Genomic DNA, 26,402 nt, shown 5'->3' with positions numbered 1-26,402 from the left:
ATGAAAACAAGATTTAGGTGGCTATGCTTTCTGTGCCTGTGTTGCTATATGAATGCAGGTGGTGCGCTTCTGTGTACATCATTCTGTCAATTCCATTCCAATAATATTTGGTTCGATTGCCCAATCTCAAGCAACTTTACAGACAGAGAGCAATCTAAAATACATTAAATTCCCAGGAGTTCCATGAAAAATGTGACCAGGTAGAGGAAAGAGACTTTTTTAAGCCTCCCCAGGGGTCAGAAAAATATAGTGCGGTTTCAACCACTACAAAATATCAGATAACCTACTAGAAGAGATAAATTGGGAATAATATAACCAGGGCAATATGTTTCATTTGCAGTTTGATATGAAAAGATCCATTCCTCAGTCTAATTTCTTCGCCTTCTATGAAATCTTAGGTGCAAATCTGACATTTTTGTGCAGTCAGTATATTAATAATGCCTCTTTCTCACTCTTTTGCCTTCCCTTACTTATGGATTCTCTGATCTGTAGTAAGAATTGAACTCATGCTACAGTCTTAGTATACTCTGGCTTAAAAGGCAAGCAGACATAAGAAAAAGATCCATTGAAAACTAAGTTTTATTAGTGCTTTTGCTCACAAAATTGTTTCATGTTGTACTAATCATTAAAAGAATGTTGATCAGAGAATAAAATAGCTCTGACCCAAAGAAAATAATATAAATAACTGCTGTTCTGAAAGATGTCTAATGAATATTATCACTAATTCTTACTCATTCTTGTTTTTCAGATGAAGCAGATTGGTCACGATGGCTACAACCCCACCTCTGTAGCTGAATGGCTGGATTCCATTGAACTGGGTGACTATACCAAATCCTTTCTAATTAATGGCTATACATCGATGGACCTTGTGAAAAAAATCTGGGAGATTGAATTAATTAATGTAAGTTGATCAATTTATAGCAGTGGTTCCTCCTAAATACATTATAGTACTTGCCCTTACATATCAAAGAGAAAGCACAAAAGCAAACTGCACTACAAATACTGTCATCAAGTACTGTTTAATGATTACAGCTTTCATGCCTATACCTGGGTTGACTGTACCCTTTGCTTCCATTTGCTTTGCCATTGTCTTTAGCGTAGCATTCAATCAGCATGATTGTGTCACCCATTCAGGATGCTGAATGACATTTAAAAATATATTTCGGTAGTTTATAGCTACAAAGCGTAAGTCTTTGCTTTTAAAGTGCCTAACAACAGTACTTCTTGTAAAGAGACTTACAGTCTACTTTTTCCACATGCTCTGGCTAAATTAATCATAAAACAAGGAAACCTTAAACATAATTAATAAGTTATGCTAAAGGAACAAAATATTTCATTTAATTATCACTTTTGCTTGAAACTTTACTTACATGAGTTAAATTAGATGCCCACATATGGGCAACCATAAACTTTAATATGGACTGCACTGCAGAGTAATTTGGAATGAGATGAATTTTATACTATTACAGTGAAGACATTGACAGTACAGCTTTGCCAATGGAATTTTCATGTAAGTTATGTGTCTGAAACGGAGCTGTTTCCTTTTATAAAAGATAGATGATTATAGCTTTGGATCTGCTGTGGCTTTTGAAATCAACTGTATTGTCAGTTTAGCTGAACTTTAGGGCAATCCCTACATGGAGAAAAGCCCAACGTCATATTTTATTGGCTCTTCACAGACAAAAGGCTGTGCTTTTCCTTCCCATAAAGGAGATACTGCATCTCTGCCTCTAATCAGTGCTTAACTTCCAGAAGAGTCAAAGGGCTACCAGTAACCATAGGCAATCAAGCATAAGATAGAGCAGCTGATATGGCTTTATACTGGGAAACAGTTCCCAATGTGTCCCAGGCTGGAGAAATGGAGAACATAATGATGATGCAAAGCCATGTTTCAACACAGTAACTGCTGCAGGAGGCACAAGCAGATACAGCTCAAGACCAGCATTTAAAGAAAAGGAAAAAAAAAAAGAAAAAAAAAAGGAGGTATTTCATATTAACTGAAAGACAAAACCATTGCATGTTAGAATTTCTTTTCTTACTGTCACGTTACAGTTAATGTTAACTAGCACAAAAATGTAGAGTAAGAGTAAGGACCAAAGTCTGCCTTACATGTTATGTCTGTTGCATTCAATGTATGTTGTAGGTGTATAATTGAAGTCAGGATATGATTGATGCTGTTATGGGTGTCTGCTGCTAAGCTATTTATAACTGTGAGTCTTTTTTCTATAAGTGGCTGGAATTTTAATAAGAACTGGGGACCCTTTGCTCCAGAAGCTAATATGAATTAACAACCAGCACTGAGTTGAAAAAAGTGGAAGTCTCTGCTCACATTGTCTTCTGTAACTTAATTTTGCATCCCAAATATTTTGCCATAATCAATTCGGAAACAAATTACCCTTTAGCTCCCCCAAGTGGATCATTAAAACCTCATTAAAGGCTTGTGGTTTGATTCCAAACTTGCTTAAACTGATGAAAAGGGAAGTACCTGCATTGAAGTTAACAGGAATACAATTCTGTAAAATTAGTATAAACCAGACCAGTATATATCTATCTAACTTTACAGTTTAACATCATGTTCTCGTTTAAGGCCTGTACTTCTTGGGAAAACACTCCCTTTTGCCATGAGTTGCAAGAAGAAGCTGTTAAACGGTTGTTTAAATATTTGTATAGATATAGATGCCTATAAAGATAAATATTTCTCCCACCTGCTATATTATTGGATTATGTTGTTCAAGAGCATAGTAAATAAAAGTTCCACATTCTCAGAATTTCTATTTTAGTCCAGTCAGTATATATTTAATTCCCACCTATCAGTAGTAGCTAACTGAAATGAAATAATGTTCACTGAGAAAATCTGTAGCTTAGAAAAGTATTTACTGTTATTTTTCTGTTTCAATTGAGGGGAATCTTTCAGAAATGGACAAGAAATTGGTTTGAAGCATTGTACAGTCTGGCAGAACAAGATACTTATCTCTGACCAGCAGGCCTGCTGTCTGAAATTGATTTTGAAGGTCTCACTTCCCATTCAGGCGATGGCAAACAAGACCTTATTACAGAAAGTTTTTCATAAAGGAATGCATAAAGGTCAAAGCCACTAACTCTGGAATAGGACTCCTGACTTGAGTAGGTCAGAATCCAAGCACTTGAAAAATATGAGAAAAAACAGACTCAACATCCTGAAAAGAATTCAGAGCACCCTTGGTTTGGTGGTTCTTGGTGCTTGAGTTGTAGATGGAGCAAGAAGTTTCATTTGCACTTATGCCAAATACACAATAAAAATGTGTCAAGGGCTACAGATATGATAACTTTTTCATTTTAGCCATCAGTTTAAACAGTTGCAGCCACTGAATTTGACATAAAAGCCATTCCTGCTTTGGTGAAAGGAATCCCTTAGTTTATATTTGGTGCTTCTTTCCATTAAGCCATTGGGAAATCAATCATGGCTTCTAGAGGGGTAGAAACAGATGTGAAGGTAGAGATAGTATCTTCTATTAGGTAAACTAGCATAGCTGAAAGGACAGGGGAGGGAAGGGGACATTTAATTTTTCACAAGCCCTTCTTTACATCTTAAAAAATTAAAATTCTCTATTATCTTCTTCCTACAATTTTTGTGATCATCAACTCAGATGCCTGTGGAGGAAGTTTATGAAGTTTTAGATTTTTTTTTCCCTAGATCTAAGTTAGTAATAAGGTCATCCTTTATCATAATGCATCTCAATATACTACTGTGAGTTTTACTTATCACATGCCTCCGAACTTCCATGTGTGATGCTGACCAAGATACTTTTCAGGGCATAAATCTATTCAATTATGTTATTAAAGCAAACAGTTCATTTTTTGAAAGACAGAAAGAAGAAAGCATATTCTGAAAGTCTCCCTGCAGCTGAATGAAGCTAGTATCCCTAAATTCCCTTTATAAACTATAAAGGATGGCAAAAGAAAGGACCATCTAGAGGATGATTCAGGGTGGTTAAATTACAGTTAATTATCTGGATTGCTTCCTAGGGGAGTTTAGCTCTCCCTACTGACATACAGACATGCTAAGAAGATTAGCTTTAGTACAAGTGTTGATCTGCTTGAGGGTAGAAAGGCTCTGCAGAGGGACCTGGACAGGCTGGATCGATGGGCCGAGGCCAACTGTATGAGATTCAACAAGGCCAAGTGCTGGGTCCTGCACTTGGGTCACAACAGCCCCATGCAATGCTACAGGCTTGGGGAAGAGTGGCTGGAAAGCTGCCCAGCGGAAAAGGACCTGGGGGTGCTGGCTGACAGCCGGCTGAATATGAGCTGGCAGTGTGCCCAGGCGGCCAAGGTGGCCAATAGCATCCTGGCTTGGATCAGAAATAGTGTGGCCAGCAGGACTAGAGAAGTGATTGTCCCTTTGTACTTGCACTGGTGAGGCCGCACCTCGACTACTGTGTTTGGTTTTGGGCCCCTCACCATAAGAAAGACATTGAGGTGCTGGAGCGCATCCAAAGAAGAGCAAGGAAGCTGGTGAAGGGTCTAGAGAACAGGTCCTGTGAGGAGTGGATGAGGGAACTGGGGTTGTTTAGTCTGGAGAAAAGGAGGCTGAGGGCAGACCTTGTCGCTCTCTATAACTACCTGAAAGGAGGTTGTAGCGAGGTGGGTGTTGGTCTCTTCTCCCAAGTAGCAAGTGATAGGACAAGAGGAAATGGCCTCAAGTTGCGCCAGGGGAGGTTTAGACTGGATATTGGGGAAGATTTCTTCACTGAAAGGGTTATCAAGCATTGGAAAAGGCTGCCCAGGGAAGTGGTTGAGTCACCATCCCTGGAGGTATGTAGAAGACATGTAGATGTGGCACTTAAGGACATGATTTAGTGGTGGACTTGGCAGTGTTAGGTGTACAGTTGGACTCAATGATCTGAGGTCTTTTCCAACCTTAATGATTCTATGATTCTATGATTAAAGTTAACCTTTGTTAACCCCTTACTCCCATAGGACACTGGAATGATCAGAGCTATGAATTTTCTTATCTTCCTAAAAAGAACAGTTCTTACTCTATTTCCAACACTGTTTTACCACCCTTGGAAGTTACCATCTAGGCAAGCACATTTAAAAAAAAACTGTGAGGAAAATGCCAAGCACATGAGAGAGGGACAAGGTCTGAGACACCAGTGGTAAAGGCCATCTTTCCTCAGCTTCTCTGGTCCTCCAGCTACCTCATTGGCATTAAGAAACAAATTTAATATGCAGCGTCCTGCAATTTATTGTGAATTATTCTAGCAAGGTAATGTCTGCTCTAACTTACGTGCTAGTTTCTTTCAGACTTTTATGTATATGTATATAGTGTGTGTGTTTCTTCAAGCACAACCAAGCAGCAATTATTTATAGCATTTGAATCAGAAGAGTAATTTTAAAAGTTATTCATTTGTGTTTCTTGTGAGCTCCCACCAGCATTCTCAGTCCTTTTTCAACAAGCCAGACTTTGAAATTTAGATTCTGTTTCACTAATTCATTTGTCAATTAGATCAAGAATTTTCCCAGATCCATTTGCTTCATTATCTTCTCAGGTATGTGCTTCCTGGGAAGCATTGTCCTAATGTCCTTATCCTGGGATTGTAAGTATTCAGAATGCCTTCTCCCAGCATTGGCTTTCCCAACACTTCTGGTTTTGTCTCCCATGTTTCTTGGCTCATTAGAGAGGTCAGATTCTGTACCCAGATTCAGATATCATTTGTTCGATGCTGTACCTACGTGGAACTTTTCTGAAATATATATAATCTGCTGAAAAAAAGTCCACTATGTTCTGAAATCCCCTAACTCATCTAAAGTGTGCACCTGTGCTTTAAAGTATAAATGCTCTTCTACATGACTAATCATATTATTCTTGTCTGTTATTCTGGATTACTTACATAACCCTCCCCCTCAAGGAGTCACTCTCTTCAGGGAACTTTTACCAAAGAGATTCTTCAGGCAAGATATAAACAGCTTAAAAGGACAAAGCAAGTTATTTATCGTCTAACACACACAATACATAGTAGGACTAATGAGCTAGGCATTAAATCAGCCCCCACCAAATGAGTCACTAAGTCTACTGGGCAAATAGTCATCACTCAGGTAGGGGAGGGCTGGCCTCTGTTGCTCCCTGGAACAGGCTGATCTATGATGTTGCCAAGTTGCTGTCTTCTGATTTCCCGTTTTTTCCTTGGGATTTTATACCTTTTCATGTGAGTGTTGTTATCCTTGAAACCTTGAGGTGCCAGTTTCCCCGTCTCAACAACCTTACTTATGTCTGCAACTTTACCTTTCTAATCTCACATGCTTCCAGCCTGTGCACTCTCTCACAGCTCCTTCTCACGCCCTAGCAATTTTCTCAGAAGAAAACTGAGAACGGTTGCACTGCTGTGCTGTACTGAAAGTAGGCCTTGAATCACAGATAGCTGAACTGTGAGGAGGGTTACATGTAAGTGGCCTGGTTTACATTTTTTCTCAGTTAATTCATCCTGCACTGCAAGCTGCTTCTATTTTTGTACATCCATCTTTCACATGGGTGATTCAGTCTTTGTCTCCTGTAAAATTAATGTTTACCAAATGGTTTCTTAAACTCAATTACTGTCCAGATTTTTAGCTTTTGGGGAAGTGTTCCTGATACTGTTGCTCACAAATTGCATTCCTGGTTTACATTAGTGTATAATGATTGCTGTTCAGGATCAGATCAAAGATACTAGAGAGAGAAAATAGCTACCAATGGACTGCCTTCCATTGGTTTGTAACTAAATACTTTGGACCCTCCACAACATCATCGACAAGTTCCACAATTTAATTTAATTGTATACTGTATGAAAAAGTGATTCTTTAGTTATATTAAAGGCTGCTACATGATCATTTCACTGCAGCCCACTAGGTTTTGTACTATAGGAATGAAAGAGCCTGAAAATGGCCATACTGAAACAGATCAGAGGCTCTACTTAACCCACTGTGCTGTCTATAAAAATCACCTTAAACAGATGACCAGGGAACGCTACGTGGATAGGACAAGCATATTATGAACTGTCTGCATAGCATTCTTCTAGTCATTAATAATTCTCAACTCAGGGACTTCTGGAATTGAGCAAGTTCTTCCCAACTGGTCCTTGTCTTTCTTACCTTGAATGAATTATTATCAAGTTTTGTGATCTTACTGCTAGTCTTCTTTCCTATGGAATTTATAAATATATTGAACGCAGAGGTCCATTCACAGAACTCTTCAGAAATTCACTAAGAACCTTCTTCCACTGTGAAAACTGCATTTTCTCCTACAGTTTCCTGGTTTAACCAGCTATTTATCCATGAAAGAACCTCTTCTTATGGCTTAATGCCATGACTGGTTTTTTTTTCTTAAAAGCCTTTTAAGAGTGCCTTCATCAAAAGACTTTAGAAATCCAGGCAAACAAGCAGAGCAAGCAGATCACCAACCTCATCACATACTTTTTGACTATTTCAAAGAACTCCAATAGGCTTTTGCGATATGAGGTTCCTTTACATGGAGTCACTTTAACTTTTCCTGGTTTTATTTATCTGTGTGTCCACTACTAGTATGCATTACTGAATTCCTACTAATTTGCCTGGGACAGGCTTAGAGGCCAGTATTTCCATGCATCTTCGATGAACTCTTTTCAAAAATTGTCATCGATTTTGTCACACTTCAGTCCTCAGAAAACAAGAAGGTTTTAAGGGAAAAGTTACACATCATTGCTAGCAATTCAGCAAGTTTATCCTTGAATTCCTTCTCTATTTATCTTTTCTGTGCTCTGGTTCATTTTGCACACTTCTATCATTTCTCCTTTCAGTCATCTCATTTGCAAACTGAAGAGTCTTAGTCCATTTAGCCATTCCATACTTCCAGAAATCCTTGCTCTGTATCTTTCTAGTCCTTCTCTTACAGCTCCAATATGCAGAGTGCCAGCTATACATGTCTAATTTCAAAGTCAGAACTGCTTTATACATGTTTAGCTTGAGCCTATAGCTCTAAGTCATAGCAACCACTGTATTGAACGTAGTTCTCAAAGCTCTCATGACGCCTTAGCTGCCTAATGCACCTACAACCTCAGTACAACTTATAGTCTCTGCTTGAAGAACTTAAAAATGGACCACGTACTGCATTCAGATTCCTTGACCAGGTTAGTGTCTCACTTAGCAGCCTCCCCATCTATTCCAGTAAAGCAGATATAGATAGCAACTCCACAGCTTGATTGGGTAGTACACACCAAATGGATGGGTTTTGTACTGTGCTCACTTGACAGCTTAATTTCCCATGCTCTGTAGCATGAAAAGATACCTTTTTCTTAGGAGGGCTGTCCTTCAGATTCTGTTTGACAAATTACTCTGCGACTCTTCTTCTCTTGTTATTACTTAATTTCCCAGGCGTGCCACTCTGCAGAGGCAGTTTTTGAAGAGGAATGAAACATGACATCTCAATATCACGTTCTCAGACATTGCGACTGCAAATCTACAATTCCTGTTCCTTTTCCTCTCTACCTCAGAGCCCTGTGCTAGATTTCAGATCACTGAAAAGAATTAAGAGTGCTTGGAGCCACAGTCCTTTCTGATCTCCCAGCGACACTGCTGACTGATAAAGATGCCCATAGCTCTTCCTGTAGTTGCTTTCTGAACGGCTCCAACAATTTTGATAATCAGAAGAGCTTTCAGGACTGTGAGTCTGCATTAGCAATAACGTGTGGGATCTCAACTTACTAGGTATTTTGTTATTGAAAATAACTTCTGTAGTTGTTGAGTTTAGAAAATTCTCTGTATGACTTTTTCTTTGTTCCCTCTTTCCAAACATTCAGGAGCATATTACTAGTGTACTTGATTAAGAAAGTACTTGAAGTTAATTTATGTGAAAGAATACTTTTAAAACAGCTACATATATAAACATGTGCACATGCACATATGTGTGTATGTATGTATTTATATATAAATGTATATAATTGAAAGTAAAGAGTTCTCCAGCAAGCTAAATGATAGACTATCACACTTCAAATGAAAATGGCACTTCTGTAGAGACAACCATGTTGACATACTGATGCAAAACTGGAAGTCTTGTATTTCAAAGTTTCTAGGTAGCATAAAATCCTTGAGAATCTCTCTGACATCCAAATGTATGCAAAAACAAATGTGCCTGTTGTGCTGAGGAACAGATATTTCTAGCCTTTGAAAGTTTTATGGGAATCTTTAAAGTTCTCTGCCAGGCAGGCTGAACTTTGGGTCTTCTCATTCATTAGTAAAGTAGTAGTCTATGTATAGGATGCATTAACACATTTAAGGAAATCTTTTATACTACATTTGTGGTGTTTTTTATGTTAAATAACTACATTTTGAAGTGGTTAATGCACAACCTTGATTGGTTTGAGGAAATATGAAAGAAACTTTCAATACCCATTCAAATTCTCTGGCTCATCTGTTTGCAATACTATCCTAATTAACATAAATAATAGGACCAAGTATTAAGCAGTTTTTTGACAACAGGATAGTTGCTTATATATTTCAAATCAAATAATCTGAAGATGGGTCTGGAAGTATTTCTTCATGGGGTAAGACATGTACATGGATTTGCTCATACGTTAGTTGAGCAATGCTGCAAATGAGATTACATTAATATGTGTTTGCTGCTACAGCTGTAAATACAAAGGATAACTCTCTAAATGACTCTTATTTCCCTTTGAAATGGGATCAGTAGGTTCATTGCATGTACAAAAAAAGTTATGAGATATTATACAAATAGCAAATTTTTTTCCATACACAATAGTTGTGTAGATTTCATTCATCCAGGGCACCCACAGAGGTCTCAAAAGGGTTTTAATAATGCACATCTTTGTTTCTTTTGTAAGAATGAAATACTTACCAATTGCAATCATATAGTAAATTTGCTCCATTAGATCTTGCATTTGAAAATTATTCTTTCTGCTTTTCTTTTGAATGCTGGTGGCAGCTCCATCAGTCACTCAGTTCCTAAATGATTGTAGGTGTTACTGATCATTTAGAAACTGTTGTTATGTTGTAGTATTGCAGTGGCTGTTTCTAGAAAACTTGTTGGAAGCTCTTTATCTTCAACAAATCCATGTGCCAGTCTTGTAACTTCATAACATGTTTAACTCTTATGTAGTTTCTGCATGTAACATTTTGCATAGGTAGTGATCTTGTAGCCTTTGAGTGATTTGATGTGCAAACTTCCATCTTTTCCTCATGGTAATGCAAAATACTCTTTAAATACATCATCTTCCTTCCTCTATACTGTTACTTGCAAAAGATCAGGAGACAACATAAACCATGGCAATGTCTTCAAACCATCCACTGTTTACCTCTTCCCACTCCCACCTTGGATCATGGCAGTGCTCAAACTCAGGAGAAGTGGGAGGAAAAACACTTATTTTAGTTCAAATACAGTGCTTTATTCAGTTTACAATACAACATGGTAACGAAAGAAAGGGAAAGCATTTGCACTGTGGACATTTTCATGGCATTTTCTTTTGGTGGTATAATGATTCTTTTGTAATCCATCTGGTGTTGTTTTGCACTAGAGGTTATTTAAATAGAAGACATTATATAAGTACTTTGAAATAATTTCCCTAATTCTATACTTGTAATTCCTTATATTATGGCAATAATTTAAAAATTACTGTTTTCTGATTAAAAAGTGATAGTGAAATAACCATGTTTGATCAGTAAATCTAGCCATTGAAATTTGCAGATTTCTTTTAATAAGTTTCCCATTTCCTGCATTTATTTTTAAATGTAAGGATTTTAGTCATATCAAAATGATATAATTTTTTAACAGTCACTTTTACCTCTTTTCTGAGGTAAGTCTTTGCTTTTATTTTAGAATTCTTAAAACCAGAGCTTTTTTTCCCTCTCACTTTTTCTCTTTTTTTCTTTCCCTCTGCCCCACGCTCTCTTCAAAGCAAATTATAATCAGGTAGTGATTGGCAGCAATTTTTAGCACTAATAATCAAAGCTGAGCAATTTTAGCACCTATTGTGTTCCACCTGCAGGATCATTTTCTTGTCCTGTAACACACTATGTAGCACAAATGATTGATTTATAATGCAAGATAATTTTTTTATTAAAGCAACCTACTCTGCCTAGTGCCAGAGAGGGTATTGTCTCTGAAGTATCCTAACAAAATCTCCCTCCATTCAGGCAGCAAATAAATTGCCTTATCATCTGATTTTCTATCTAAAATCTTAGTGTTCTATAAAAAGGTTTGTATTTCAAGTTTCAGAATATGATCTCCTTTCCAGGGAGTACAGCAGAAGCAGCCCAACCCAAGACATCTTATTCCCTTTAAAAAAAGATAGAAAATAACCTCTCCTCCCAGCCCACAAGTTCTCTACAAAAACAGATAAAATAAATAGTCACTAAATATTTTGTTGTCCTAGGCAACAACTTGTTCTGCCTTCAGTAGCTTGGAAGAGCCCTGGATAAAGAGTCATATTTTACCAGCTTAACCTTTTCAGTGTTGGTGAGCCAGCAAGAAAATAGGATTTCTATTTTAAAATAATGTCCTTTTTCAGGTCCTTTAATTGAAATTAATTTAAAAATTTTAGCTGCATCTTATTTTGAATTTGGCCTCCTAAACATGCAGTCTTAGGATAGCATCCTTCATTACAATAATTGTAGTTTGTAATAAAGGGTAGTTCCTCTAAAATAATTTCATTATGAGTATTTAAATTTTGTTTTCTAGACAATATTTGTGCTAGTTTTGCTGGAATAAGTTGCTTGTTTCAAATGTTTGCATTTGCTGCCCCCAAACCCTACCTCTCATAGTTCTAGTTTATGGAATTTTAAAACAGATTATGTTGATTGAAGGTCAATGTAAAATACTTGAAGTTCGTGGTAGATAAAAGCAAATGAACACAGTGATGTTAATGTTGTAAAGCAATACTTATCCTTTTACTTTGAAGAAATTTGCAGTGATAAAAATCCTAAAGAAGTATCCCCTGTTTGCAAAGAAATGAAGCTGCAGAATTTCTTACATAATGTTTTCAAGGACTGCAGTACTATTTTGATGCTTTTCAAAGAATACTGTGTTTTTCAACTGACTCTTCCGTTCAGCAGTGTGCAAAGGAGAAATCATTCCTCTTGAGAATCTTTTTTTCCTGCTTCTTCATTGCTTTATAGGATATTGTGAGGAGTTGATATTTCCAATAAAAATTCCCAAGAGTGTATCAGATCTTGACTAGCATCATTTGTCTTCTGTTCATGACTGGTTTTAATAGTTAAAGGTAAAGAGGACTGAATGGCAGTCATTTTAGCTATAAGGACGTTGAAGATCAGAAACATTTTAGAAACATTTTCCCTGTACAGCAGATTTTGTTAACATTCTCAGGTGTAAGAGCAAACGCAGTGCTGTGCCATATAGACCTATCAGAATGATTAATGTGCCAGAAATAGGACAGCAGCATTATCCTGGGTCTTCTGCCTGATTCTCCCTTCTCACATTGCTCAGAGCTAGCTTGGATGTCCCTGCAATGCACTGCATTTGTACCATACAGACACAGTCCTGGGTTTCAGAAAAGAGTGAAAAGTATTATACCAAGATTATAAATAGAAGTAAGGTCAGAATTTTTCAACACAATAAAGATGAGGGGAAGGGAAGTATTCACTTAGCTATAAAAGGTTCTATTGCAGCCTACAGCCAACAGGGCTTGAGTCCTTAAAGTCATCTTCAAGGATTTTGTCCTTCCTTGTTTTTAACTTTCAAAGGAATAAGGTTTCAGTCACTTTCCATAAAGGACAATTCAAAATTCTAATAGCTGGTGGTGCCGAGAAACCTTTCATATTCACTCTGTATTATTTCAAAATTACATACCATTATCATCTCCAGTTATCAATTTTCTACAGATGTAAGTAATACATTGGCAGCCCCAGTGTTTACACCCTTGAAGTAGTTATTGGCAGGTATTTGTGATCCCTTTCGTAAAGATCAAGTCATTGCAAGGTTATGTACATTTAACTCCTGACTTATATTCCTACCTCAGTTTGTACTTTTTCTTATTTGTTGCTTATTTTAAAGAATGTTCTTCATATCATGTAGAGATCTTAAAACTGCAGTATTCACCCAAAAGTAGTATGTTGTAGGGATTTGAATTCACTGCCATAATTTGAAAAAGAATTTGAGAAAATGCAGTTAAACATGTTTCTATGTGCAATGATATTCAAAATGGTATTCAGATAATGAATTACATTATAGCTGTTGCAAATCTGTTACTCTGTTAATAGAAAATGAGAGATCTTTCTGGGTTTATGGGGTTCAAAACAGAGTCAGTTTCAAAATCTCTTACAATGTTTTATCTGTGTTTTTTCACCCATGAATTAGACACCTGATTCAGATACAGTAATGGCCGAAGCTACTGGAAAAAAATATAGTTAGACCTTACATATACTTTTGTTCAGGTATTGAAAGCTGGACCAGAACCTGTCTGAGCCAGCCAGGTTACATGAACGCACTCATCAGGAAAGGACATACATTGGTTTTCCAAATAGCAATTTTTATCATTCTGGAGGAGTCAGCCCAAGCTCCCAGCCATCCTGATTTTCTCAGGGTCTAAACTCCATGCTACCATTTAAAACAACAAATTCAATAATAAACGTATTGGGTAGTTGCAGGTGAGCTGCTAATGACTGTCTGGCAGTCTCCATCATGAAAAAGGATTTCTCATCATCCCCTCTTCCACATGCATGATCTACCTGAAGATGGAAAATGCAGTCATAATGTCTTATGTTTAAAATACTTACCCCTTCAGTAAGCCACAAAGAAATGCATATACACTCACGTGCACACATAAAGCAAAAGAACAAGAATTATGCAGAGCTAAGTATTTTAAACATTTGTGTTCCCACACGCAATATGGTTCTACTGTGTTTTCAGTGCATGTAACCAAACACAAGGTAGTTTGTGCTTCCTGTCTTATGAGTTAAATTTATGTAAGATTTATATAAGCCGAGGAGGATGGATGGCAAAACACTTGGCTAGTTCATAAATTTACATTATTAAAGAATAGTGATAGATCTACGCTGCTTCTTTTGTTGAAGCTGAGCAGCAATTTGCAAGCAGAAGTAATCCTTCTTACCTGCTTTTAATAGCAAAGGATACAGTAGCACTAGTACATGACATCCACAAAAAAGTTCATTATCTTGGGTTATCTGCTCTGATCTGTGAACATTTTTTTGGTTAATTTGTGGCTCCCTGGGAAGCAGAAGCATAAGATGTGACTTAATGTGAGAGGGAAAAAAAAATGACAGAAGTTTAATGTGCCTCTAAGCATATGGAGTGGTTGGCTTTGGAAATTCACTAGAACTAAAGTGTGGGAAAGAGGAAACTGAGAACAGAGGAGAGTTAGTAGTAAATGAGGGAGTTATATGCAAGGATGAGATGTCAAGAGTGGGAAACAACTGCCATTAGATGCTAATGGGCTTAGACTAGAAATACATAATGAAGTAACATACACAGAGTATATAAGTATCATATAAAACAGAAAAACAGTATGTTAAAGCCCTTACTTTATGTCTACCTAAAATGTAAACAAATGACTACACAGCTATATAGGGAGCTTCAAATATTCAAAATTATTTTCACAATTAGGTTTTCTCTGTTTTCCTTTAGTCTTCAAATTAGCTTGCTGGCTCTTTGCAGCGGTGAATCATTTTCCTGGATTGATAGAGAGCTCCTAGAACGCTCTCTAAAATATGATCTAAAATCATAGTTTCTCTTGGTATTTTTACTACTGTTATTAATAAACAATTACAGGATATCAAAGTGATGATTTACAGAACATGTGAAAGATGACCACGTGTCATATATTATAGAAGAAATAAAACATTGGATAGTGTTTCAGGTAAGAAGATTTGTGTCAAGAATACCTTGATGTGAGAAAGAGTTTAAAAAAGATTCTTTGAAGATGTTCCATTTAAGCTAAGGTTCTGGGCAACATATTTTCCTGGGGATTTTGGTATAATATACTTCAGCTTTTCACCATAAGATTTCTAATGGTCTCTGGAATTCAGATAAGGAAGAGAAGCAAACTGGCTGCTATCTTCTCTGCATTTCCCCAGGGATTTAACACAGATTATTCCAATGTGTCAAGGATAAAACCCCCTCACTGTTTTGCAGGAGGTGCTGTTAAGCAAAATGGCTGAGATTTTGTGTTTATTGCTGACAATTTGTTATATTTCCATAAGCAACAGCATTTTAGCATTCCATTTGGTTTTGTTCTCATAAGTATTTTTTTCTGTGTAAGTATGCAATGAGCTACTGTATTTTTCTTCTGAGAATCAAAGAAGATATTGCTTATAATTCAGTACAGACCCATTAATAGGGCAGTGAAGAATTTTATTTGGTCCTGAAACTCGCTTATTTGGTTTGACTGTGCATGTAGCAATTATCAAGGCAGTAAATATACTTAGAGGGTCTGAAACATAAATCTTCTGATGGGAAAATGTCAAGGTAAGTTTAAACGAATAAGAGAGTCAGAAATGTGTTTACTGATACTGCAGAAATCTGTCATCAGAATCACAACAGACATAATTCTGAACATCTGAAATTTTGTACTCAGATTCAATCTTCGTGATGTCCTACTGATGTCTTGAAAGTGGCAAAATTATTATTAAAAAAAAAAAAGAATACCTTTCCCAATTATCTGTCAAAGTGAGTGTAGGATGATGTGGTAAAGGAGATATCTCTGTATTACAAATCATTTTACTGAATTGTAAAAGAGATGAGTATTACTGATAATACCCATGGTCAGTTTTTACATGCAACTGGTAAAATAATAATAAGAATGTAGCATGCTTTATTTATTTCAGAAGCTAGTTGACACTCGGCTTTGAAAAATACCATGTGGAATCAATTCTTTTTATTGTTCATTTTGTTTTCTGCTTCATCCTTTTTATCTCAAGGGCAGTTTCCATGAAAATGTTTTGGAGCTCCGTTTGCTCTCACTGTGAGTTTCCCACCTGAGTTCCTAATCCTGTTTAGCTGACATGCTGAAAGTAAGTTGTAATGGTGCATAAAGAACAGCCACTGGTCAGTACAATGGACATTCTGGGACGTATCTGGAAGTTTTGTATCTTCAGTGTTTTCACCAAAGAAGTCTTGCAAGCAGCTGAAAACTTGGCTTGGCGGTACATCTGTCATTGTGTGTGTGTGTGCGCATGTGAGTGTGTAAAGTTCTGGAGATCTTCTGTGCCTCCTCATAAAACTTACTGATATTTTAGTAACCCAGCATGTTTATTCAGTGCATTGTTTGCCATGAGGCTCTTGAGAACATTTTAAATGTATGAACTGTTGCAGTAAGGTACCGTGGGGTGTATAGGTGATAAGTAAAGCTGTATACATAGTAACATGAAAAAAGAAGCATTACGTGGTCATTGAATAGGGTAATATAATTTAATATATACTTATCCAATCTGCTTCTTGTGTTATATTTAACTTGCTGGTGTCGTCCCTCCCCTGGCTTTTATTTTTTAAGACTTTTCCTTAGCCAGCCTTCATAAGGTATTACAGCACTAGCAATAAAGAACAAGACCAATGGCATTCTTGCAGTGTTTTGACCCAACCAGTCTCTCTCTTCTCATGGATAAACAGAAGGAACCTCAGTTACATTGTTCAGTATTTTAGAGTGCATCATCTAACCAGCCATTCTCAAAATGCTTCAAGTTTCCAAGAAGGGTTTTGAAGCACATCTTTACTAAATTATGCCAAAAAAAGGGCAATGTTGGGCACAATTCACAACTGTGTCTTTCATCTGTGCATTATATTAATTAGACTTTTTACATATTCCAGTCATTAAGTGGGTGGAGGTGTAGCAAGACATTGCATTGATGGAAAAGCCTATGCTTTTCATGTACAGGTGTTAATTTTTAAGTACCTTGCAACGATTGGCGCTACAGTACTCAATCATGGATATACTGGAAACTTTCCACATTATTTTATTTCTGCTAAAGCAAAGGAACAAATTGGCTTAAGAAACTATTTTTCATAACAGTATCACAGTTTTGAAAAGAAAATTCAACTTTCTTAAATTTATTTTTTCAAAATTTGAAAATTTTAAAATGTACAAAACTTTAAAAATTACATTAAAAAATATAACGTATACAAAAGTATCATCTTGAAAATATATTTCATGTAGCTATGTGATCACTTGACATTTCAGACAATTGGAAAGAAGTCATTAGTGTTTTCTTTGACCTGTATTGAACATGCTAGACCATATTCTACTTTAGCAAAAGAGGGACCTATGAAGGGATAAAATTTCAGTTGCTGGCTATGTCAGTGAAATTCATATTTACGACTCAGACGTAGTCATAGGAGATACATGTCTAGATTCTTGCTATAATCATTGAAGTTATGCAGTCATTTCTTTGATATGATTCATCCCGTCCTAAAGCAAATGCTTAAATTACATCAGATGAGTCATGCCTTAAAGGTGCCTATTTCTCTCTGCTAACTTAAAGGGACCCCTATGTGAGTACTGACGTCTCTATTGTGGATATTTTACATTCCATAAGATGAATATTACTCTAAACCTGATTGTGGCTTCATACATGAGAAAATAGAATAGAAATTATTGACTAAAAATGTGATATCCAGGAAAAATAATAAGCTATGGGTGGGGGCAGGGGCGGGGGGAGAAAGAAAGGAAGGGGGAAAAAAAAAAGTCCCAGTATCAAAACTTCTGAGATGAATACTGTTTCCCCTAGAAACCTGTTTCTCATTTGTGGAAACATACTGGGAAGTCTTGGTGTGTTCTGAGAGTTATTGTAGCACACCATCATATACCAACACATTTTATCATTAACAACCACTGGATGTACCAGACTGCTAAATTCTGCCTACTCCTCAGGAAAGTCATATATCATACATCTGAGATTTTTTCAGTCCTGCAACTATATGCCTCATTTACTTCTGTGGCAATTGTATCACAAAACGGAACAACTTTTGCCATATCTTTTTAAACCCACACTGTTAGTTATGTATTCAAAGAGTGGCCAAAGTAAATAGTAGTACTTCATCTTTGGTCTCATTTTTCTGACACGCCATTTTTGTGAAAAAGTCTAGAATAATTCCACATAAAGCAGATTTTCAGATTCTTTTTTAAATTCCTGTGTCCTATCCAGGACCTGTGTTACTTATTCAGGCAAGTCCCATTCAAGTAGCACAGATCCTGATTTTCTAAGGGCTGTGCTCTTTACAGCTATGCCTACAGATTTGAACCTATGTGCACTTCCTAAGGATAAGTTTTATATAAGAAGATACTTTGTAAACTTCATTGCAAGATAATAAAAATTAATTCTGTGTTTGGCAGCTAAACCAAGCACTTGCTGAAAGTATAGCTCTATATGTCTCCCAGGTTCAACGAATATATCAGCTTTACACTTGAGACCTAGAAAACTTTTACAAACATTTTTCTAGTGGACTCTTAGAAAATGTGTACATATATGGCAAAGAAGGAACAAAATTTGATTGTGCTTTCCTACTCACTGAAAACAGAGCCACACGTGCAGAATCACCAACTCCTGCCCATATTCCTGAGATTAGTTTAGAATACAAAAAAGTTTGAATATGTTGTTAGTTATAAAAAGACGTGTTATCAAAACATATTTTAAATTGCCCTTGATATTTCTGTGCATCATTTTCATACAGTTTTGCACACATCACCAGAAAGATACTAAGATGTGCTTCTGGGAATTGAGAGAAGAAACAAAAAGCTCACCAGATAGTTGAAAAAGCCAATTTAGAAGATATCAGTAAAAGAATTTAATACTGTTACCAATACTGCTATGGAGTACAGAAGGGACATGACAGAACTTTATAGGTTTGAAGTGTAAAACCAGAAAGGTGTCAGAGTAATGTATTCAAATTTTTAAAAAATAAGATTACATAAAAAAGACATTTTAAAATTCATTAACGGAAAAAATTGTTCATGACATATGAAAAGTTAGAAAACTCCCTCAGAACGAGCAGTGTAAACATCATCCTTTGATACATTTAAAGTAGGTGAAAAACAGCGTACAACAGAGCAGTAGCCCTGCATGACAGGAAGATGGGTCGGAAACCTAGTAGGAGTCTCCCCAGCCCTAACTTCCGTGATTCAGTGGTGATACCACATACTAACTTTCCCATAAAGCAGCACATATTGCTATACTGCTTACAAGATGGCATTTTAGAGTCATTGTAATAAATAAAAACTCCACTAGGTGGTTCTGGTGCTCTTCTAACAAGGATCGAGAATGTTAGTGCACGGCAATTCTTTCTATGTTCTTTTTTTTGATGTATTGTTTTCCTAACTATTCTGAGTATGTCAGAATCCTAACATTTAGCTATATTCTGAATGGTGGTATTAATAACATATTTCTCGATTAAGGATAAAATACTCTTGGTCAAATAAGACCAAGGTATGAAACTTTAATATTGTGAAAATCCATTGGTAGTTAGTTAGTATTTATCAGTTAAACTGCTAGAGCTATGTTTTACTTTAGCTTTGGAAATTACCTTCTTAAACTTGTAAACTTGAACTGTAATCACAATGGACTTGTAATTAGGTTTTTTATGTGAGGTATCATCAATCTAGTAGAATTTTAAATTAGAATTGCATGTAAAACATTGCTATCATCTAAGGTGGTATGTGACAACAGACCATGAACAACTGTGCAATCACGGGAACTTTCTTTTTGTGTGGGCCATTGTTTAAGACAGGATACTGATTTAAACACATCTCTGCTCTAGAGCTCTGCTATGGCCCAGTGCAGCCACTTTTGCATTTTTATTAAAATCGGCTTATACTTATCTCCTTTTTCCTTTGCAATTCCTCTGTTTCACAAATACCAACTACTTTTTCTATCAGATGGACTGAGATATGCAACTTGAGATATGCCCCTTGCATATTGTCTGCTTGTATTCCTCTTTAAATGCTGCTGTTGCTATTTTAGACCTGAAGAAAGGCCTTTGTGCCCAAACGCCTGTATCTCCCAAATGTGTCAATCTGGTCTAGTAAAAGGTGTTATTCATTGCTACAAATCTTGCCCTATTGAGTAGGTTTAGAGTGTGTTGCTGGTTTTACAAAAGGGTGGTTTGGTGTTTTTTTAAAAAAAAAAGTATGAAAATTTTTTCTGTCTTTTTTGTCATTTCTGGTGTTACACAGTTGGTTATTTTTGCTACCACGGTACATGTTATTAATGCTAGGTAACTACTCTAAATATTTCCACAAACGGACTACAGAACTCAGTTTGCTTCAGCTGTGTTTGCATTTCCCTAACACGCTAATGAATGAGTTTCATAGGAGTGTTCATGGGAGAAATTTACAGAATATTATGGAGAATATTATAGAGAATACTACAGAACAGATATGATAAATTCCAAGTCTGCACATCAGAAAACTGATTCTGATAATTAATTTTACTTAAACTACTTCAGTATTTGTGCTCTTACTTTTTTTTCTGGTGGAGGTGTAGGCTCGTATGTAGCAAATATAAGCCTATTGACAATAGCCCCGCTGATCCATGAGAAATCATCAACAGACCCACAGAGCTCCACAATACAACACAGACTCCCATCCGGCCAGAAATGAGAACTCATATCATATACTAGCAACAATTACAATTCATCTGCCATTAGTTTTCCAATTTAAATATTGACTACTTACAAAAATAAGTCTCTTACAAAGCCCCAGGATCAAATGTCACAAAAAGTAGGAAGCAAAAGGCAAGCACATTTCATAAGTTCTTCCATTTTTACTGCCCTTTCTAGTTCTTGAACCTACGTTTTGAAAGAGATAGTCCATTTTACAAATGGTTTGTATAACACTATCACTGCTAATTTGTGCTTGGGCCAGGCTTTTCTGAGCACGTGTTTGTGCTGGTTTGCATCTAGGGTTTAATAGCACTCCTGTAATTAACATGATCATCATCTCCAGAACTTGTGGATGCTTTCTACAGGTGATGTTTTTATTTCTTTAACCCACTGTTAAGAAAGCTTGTAAAATCAGGCTGTGCGATTGCTATTAAATATAAAGTTGCATAACACCTACTCATCAGCTATATTCATCTGATGCCATGCCGAATAACCTACGCAGGGAATTTAAACTGGATTGGTACCCCACTTTACCAGCATATCCTTCTTACTTCTTTTCATGGTAGGTGTAGAATGGAGATCTACTTCAGTCATTGAACAAGACTAGAACTAGAGGTATTTCCTTGTACACAAGGATCTTAAAAGATTGCAAAAAACATTGCAAACATTGCAAATATTTGATGTTTTTTTCAAAAACCTCCAAAAAACATTCATCAAGAAGAGTAAACCAGTCTGAAAAGTCTTATGACATCCTTAAAAACCCTCTGATTTGGCTGGCAGTCATAGAAAGCTCCATCTTTCTGCACAAAGAGAGAAGGCACCTTAGGAAAATGCTTATCAGAAAAAGTGATACACTTTTTCTAAAATTCATACTCATTCTTTCATCGTGCCATAGCCAACCATCCATATCAGAAGTATTATAAAGCTGTGATGTAAATGCTTTCTAAGCTCTAGAAAACTCACCTAAAAATACCACATAAATAGAAGATCAAATGTGCAATGGATTGTGATTTATATGTTGAAATACCTTTGTGACCTCTGTTATTCTAGAAAGACATAAGAACACCTAGAACTAGATATTACAACGCAGGAATGTGTATATGGAGAGAAATTAATTCTCTTTGTAGCCAAGCATTTAGTGTAATGTAATTAAGCACTTAGTAGCCAGTTCTGGATGCAGGAATGCATGGATTTGCAACATTTATTTCTGCTGGAGTTTGTTAGTGAAGTTGCAACGGACATGCCTTTGAAATACGAAAAAGCTACTCTGTCTTTATGATTAAAACCCAGAATCTCATGAGTTAACAACTAGTGGAAGTTTACTTTTCAAATATTTTGACTACTGTTGCTTGACACATCCAGGAACTATCATTGTAACCAATACTAGGGCATTTGTGGGTGTGAATAACTAGCAAGGAGCATTCTCTTTTTTTTTTTTCTAGTTTTTTCTTTTTTTTCTAAGCAGTACAATAGGTGAAGCAACACTACTGTGCTTCAGTTCTGCCCACAAGCCCTACCTTAAACAAAGGAATAGTATATACTTTTAGAATGTTGTTATTCACGATCTACAATATTTACGTGTTATGTGAAAACAAAATAATTTTCTGCCAACATTTGGACATTTCAAGCTTCTCTGACTCCTTGAGATAAAGAACACAGAGGTGAGTCATGTTGGCATGATCAATTTTTTCATATGGTTCATAATTGGTATTACCAGAATTAACCTCAAACTCAGAAGCCTGAAAGTACATTTCTTTTCTCTTGGTATTTCAAAAGAATATTTATATTATATCTTAAACGGTGTTTGTCATTGTGCACTTTATTTCTAGAGAAACCTCTTATGGTATGTTGTTTCTCAGGAGAACACATAAAATGGCACATATCAGCCTGCCGGATTTTAAATTGTCTTGGTGGTTCTTAACACACCAAGACACCTTAGCACACCACTAGAACCAGAAAACTTTAAAGAATGGTTTTGATTAGGATTCTGATTTCGCATGTTTCGCAAAGCCATTATTGCATGCATTTCCATCAGGACCACCCAGGATATTACCTCTTAAATTCCATATAAGCTTCTGTTATTCCTGATGGATTTGTACTAGCTGCAATAATAAGCAAGCAACTGACATAGCCTCCCTGGCTTATGGTACATTACCAAATCAGCTGTGACTTTAGGACAATGAACTCTATGAACAATATGTCTATATTAGTAAATTAAACAGTGTACAGAAAGTGTCTCCAGGCACTAGAGCACACATTCAGAAGGACCTGGGTACACTTTTGGCATATACCAACTACCATTCTCCCCAACAATTCCCAGACACCGATCTGGAGCCAGGATGTTTTAGAGGCCATTCCCAACAGCCATGCTGCCCCTCGGCTTTGCAGAGTCAGTTTACTAATATAGATGCAGACCATTTCATACAATTTCGCCTTGATGCCAAGGAATGTTCTTGGGAGCATTTAATTTATTGCTATGGCTATAGATCCACACTTCAGACTTAGAGAGTATCTCAGACCTGACACTGTTATGAACTTACATTGACACTGCCAACCTGGAAACTGTATGTTTTTAGAATATTGTCCTTTTATAGTTTATTTGACTGTAATTTTTGGTTTTCATACTATCTCATTTTTTAAGTTTGCTAAATGTTCCTAGACCAACATAGAGAAGCCATAAAATTGGTAATATAAAGTAGGTATTTAAAAACAATTAAGTACCAGTAATTTATTAGGACAGGTCAATGATACCTAACAACTACACTTTTCCTCTTAACAGTCCTCTCAAGCCTAGTTCTTCTTAGAATATTTTTTAAGAAGAGCTGCTTGAAAAAATGTAGATTCTTTTTTGCTTCTTTCTCTATTTTTCTGCTCATTGCATTGTATCCTAGTATTCCAGAAAGGGCAGGAGCATTTGTGCCCTCAACATGATTTTTACCCTGGTATCATAAGGTATATACATGCATTAAACCACCTTAAAAATCTCCTGAGCTATCTGCAACGACAAACGTATATTTAGCTACCAGTCCTTTTTGTCTCAGTTATACCAAAACTCATCTTGATTACTGTCTGGCTATAACAACACTTTATATGAAATTCTAACTACTTGGATCTCAACAGGGAGTTTTAATTAGTGCCAAAAGTATTCCATTTCTGTCTTTCTCACAATACTGTCATACAAGCAGCAGATGAAAGGTTTAAATTTTAATGTGTACTCCAGCATATCCCTTTGATTTGTGTCGTAAATACTATTTGGCAGCCTGCTTTTATTACTGTGTTTTACTTTATTACTATACATAACTTTAAAAAAATTACTTTAAAAGTTGATACAAAGTATGGGCAAGAATAATCTAGGTATTTCCTGTGACACATTTTCCATTATCATCTTGTTTCTTTCCAACATTTTTGCTCTGTTTTTCAGCAAGTTCACATTCTGCAATACCCAGGTTTTTGGATTGCTTTCTAACTTTGACATCGACAGTAAATTAAAGTCTGCTGCTTCTTCCGTTGCTCATTCCGTAGACATTACTACGTTAATACTCTAAACTCCTCAGAGCAGAGATCACCTTATTGTCTGCACACTACTTAGCACAGTGACTTCCTGATCAGTGTTTCTATCCACTCTAGTAGAAGAAAAATTAGCAATATCCATATTTTATTAGGGGTGATTTTAATTTTATTTCCATTTGATCAGGTAAAAAGTAAGTGAACCGGACTCTCCCTGCTGTCCTGCATCAACAGGCTGGCTCTGACCGTCTGCACTGCAGTGTGAAGGTGTGATTTCAGAGGTCTCAAACATCCTGGCTTACCCAGAGGAAGCTGGTTTATCCTTTACAGCTGAATTGTTTCATCCCAAGTTTTATCCAGGGAGATTTCTGTTGAAATCTGTGGTATCACGGGTGAGGTGCTGTCAGTAGCTGCGCTACCCGGGTATGTCAGCACAGGCTGAGGTCACACATCTGGATAGCTGTTAAGTTGGTGCTTATACGTATGTCAGCCTGTGACTTGTTTCCATCAGGAATCCTTTGCCCATCTCATGGTACGGCAGAAATGGTGCAGGGGGAGCCTGACGCCGCGTTGACTGTGCCACAGCGCTTCAACAGTCAGACGTGCCTCGCAGGTGGGGTGGTGTGGGTGCAGACAACACCCTCTATTGCAGCTGCAGCGTCTTTCCCTACTACTGGCAGCGCCTGAGCCAGAAATGACTCAACTTTTCTATAAGATACTGACGGAAGTCTTGAGCACTGCTATTTAAGATCGTAGTATTACAAAGCTGAACTAAGCTGATGTGTAATGCATGCCACAGAGATCCATGGTCTGTTTTATGGAGTCACTTTGCAGAAGATTTAAAGCAATGTTTTACCATCAGTGATGAAAAGGAAAGAATGGATTTTGAGAATAGATGGAGGAACAGCAAGATTTAAGAAGAGTCCATAAGTGTCAGGGTCCCACAAGGCCAGGGGCTCCCTGGGGCCAGGGTGCCAGGGGCTCCCCAGGGTGGCAGGGCAGGGCCTGGCAGCCCAGCCCCATCCCATCGCCCCAGCCAGGAGCAGGGCAGCCAGGGGGGACCAGGGCAGCCCCAGTCCCGGGCATCAGGCACCTCCTGATGTCCCACAGGGACAGGCCGGGGCTGAGCCGGGATGTCGGCCCACGGGTGGGTGTCAGGATCAGGCACGGTGGGGGGACTGGGGTCAGACATGGCCCTGGGATAGTCGTGCAGGGCCTCCCTACAGCACTGTCTGGGGGCCTCCATGAGCCCATGGACACCAGAGGAGATGTGCTCTGGGCCATTACCAGAAGTGTAGAGATAGCTGAATGCCACATGACGATGACATGGTGCATGGTGACTCCTTTTCTTGCTACAGTTAAAATCCTCCAGAATGTAATAACCTTGCTGCTTACATAGTTTACACTATATCGATAATTTTCCATACACAATTTTGTATTAGTCATTCCAAACTGTTTAGATCTTTCTGCAAGTTCATAGATTGGATGCAGTGGTCATCCTGCTTACATCCTTTCTGACAAAATCTGGCTGTAATAGAGATCGCTTTACTGAGGATCACTGGTACGTAGATGAAGCAGGCTACCATTTTCTACTGAGAATCTCTTTAGGATATAGGTAATGATACAGGAACATTTTAAGTGTTTCTACTCAAGAGTCATTTCTAGGATATCTGACTTTTACTTGTCTTTGTGTATGATAGTCTAGCTCTTTTAATTGAGATGTACATGAAGCATGGTGATTTTGTTCTTGTTTGTTTTGTCTACATTTCTGTAAATTAATTTCAAACTTAGTCATAGGTTTCTAGATATTAAGTTGATCAGACTATGCTTGCTGGTAGAAAGCTGACACTTTCCACAAAATATCGCATCCTTACCATTTAGTTCTTTTTCAGTTTCAAGGATGAGAAAATAAGCTATGTTAGATGAAATTTTTTGTTTATTATTAACAAAGCAAGATATTTGTTAGTTATTGTAATATTTAAGTTCATGAAAATGTAGATGGATGATTTGGTAATTTTACTCTTTGATATAAGTGTATTAGTTTATTATCCTTGCTACTTTGTAGGCACTCTCCAAGATCAGTGGAGGGAAATAGGTACCTCCCATGACTAATTATCCTATGCTAAGCTGTTGGTTTATTTTGTGGTGGTGCTTTTGACCTCCACTGTTCAAAGGCTACCATATGATAGGGAATAAAAATTACACTAAGAAAATATCCAGATTCCATGTTACTGAGCTCTGTGCTGATGAAAAATTACCTCGTTACCTCTGGATAGTGATCTCTTCTGCAGTAGTTGGGGATGAGAGCAATGTTTGCATCATAGCA

General features: G+C 37.1%; 1 protein-coding gene across 8 annotated transcripts in view; it reads left to right on the top strand.

The window, feature by feature from the left end:
* Positions 1 to 26,402, top strand: part of ANKS1B (ankyrin repeat and sterile alpha motif domain containing 1B) — a 450,635-nt gene that overhangs the window by 287,192 nt on the left and 137,041 nt on the right. For all 8 annotated transcript variants that reach the window (XM_076335327.1, XM_076335287.1, XM_076335320.1 and 5 more), the window contains one exon: positions 749 to 901. In XM_076335327.1, the coding sequence (XP_076191442.1) occupies positions 749 to 901 (153 nt within the window). The remainder of the gene's footprint in view (positions 1 to 748; positions 902 to 26,402) is intronic.

Source organism: Aptenodytes patagonicus, chromosome 1 (assembly GCF_965638725.1).
Source record: "Aptenodytes patagonicus chromosome 1, bAptPat1.pri.cur, whole genome shotgun sequence".
Classification (NCBI taxonomy): Eukaryota; Metazoa; Chordata; class Aves; order Sphenisciformes; family Spheniscidae; genus Aptenodytes; species Aptenodytes patagonicus.
The sequence above is the reverse complement of the archived record's forward strand: the minus strand, read 5'-3'. Positions and strand labels throughout refer to the sequence as shown.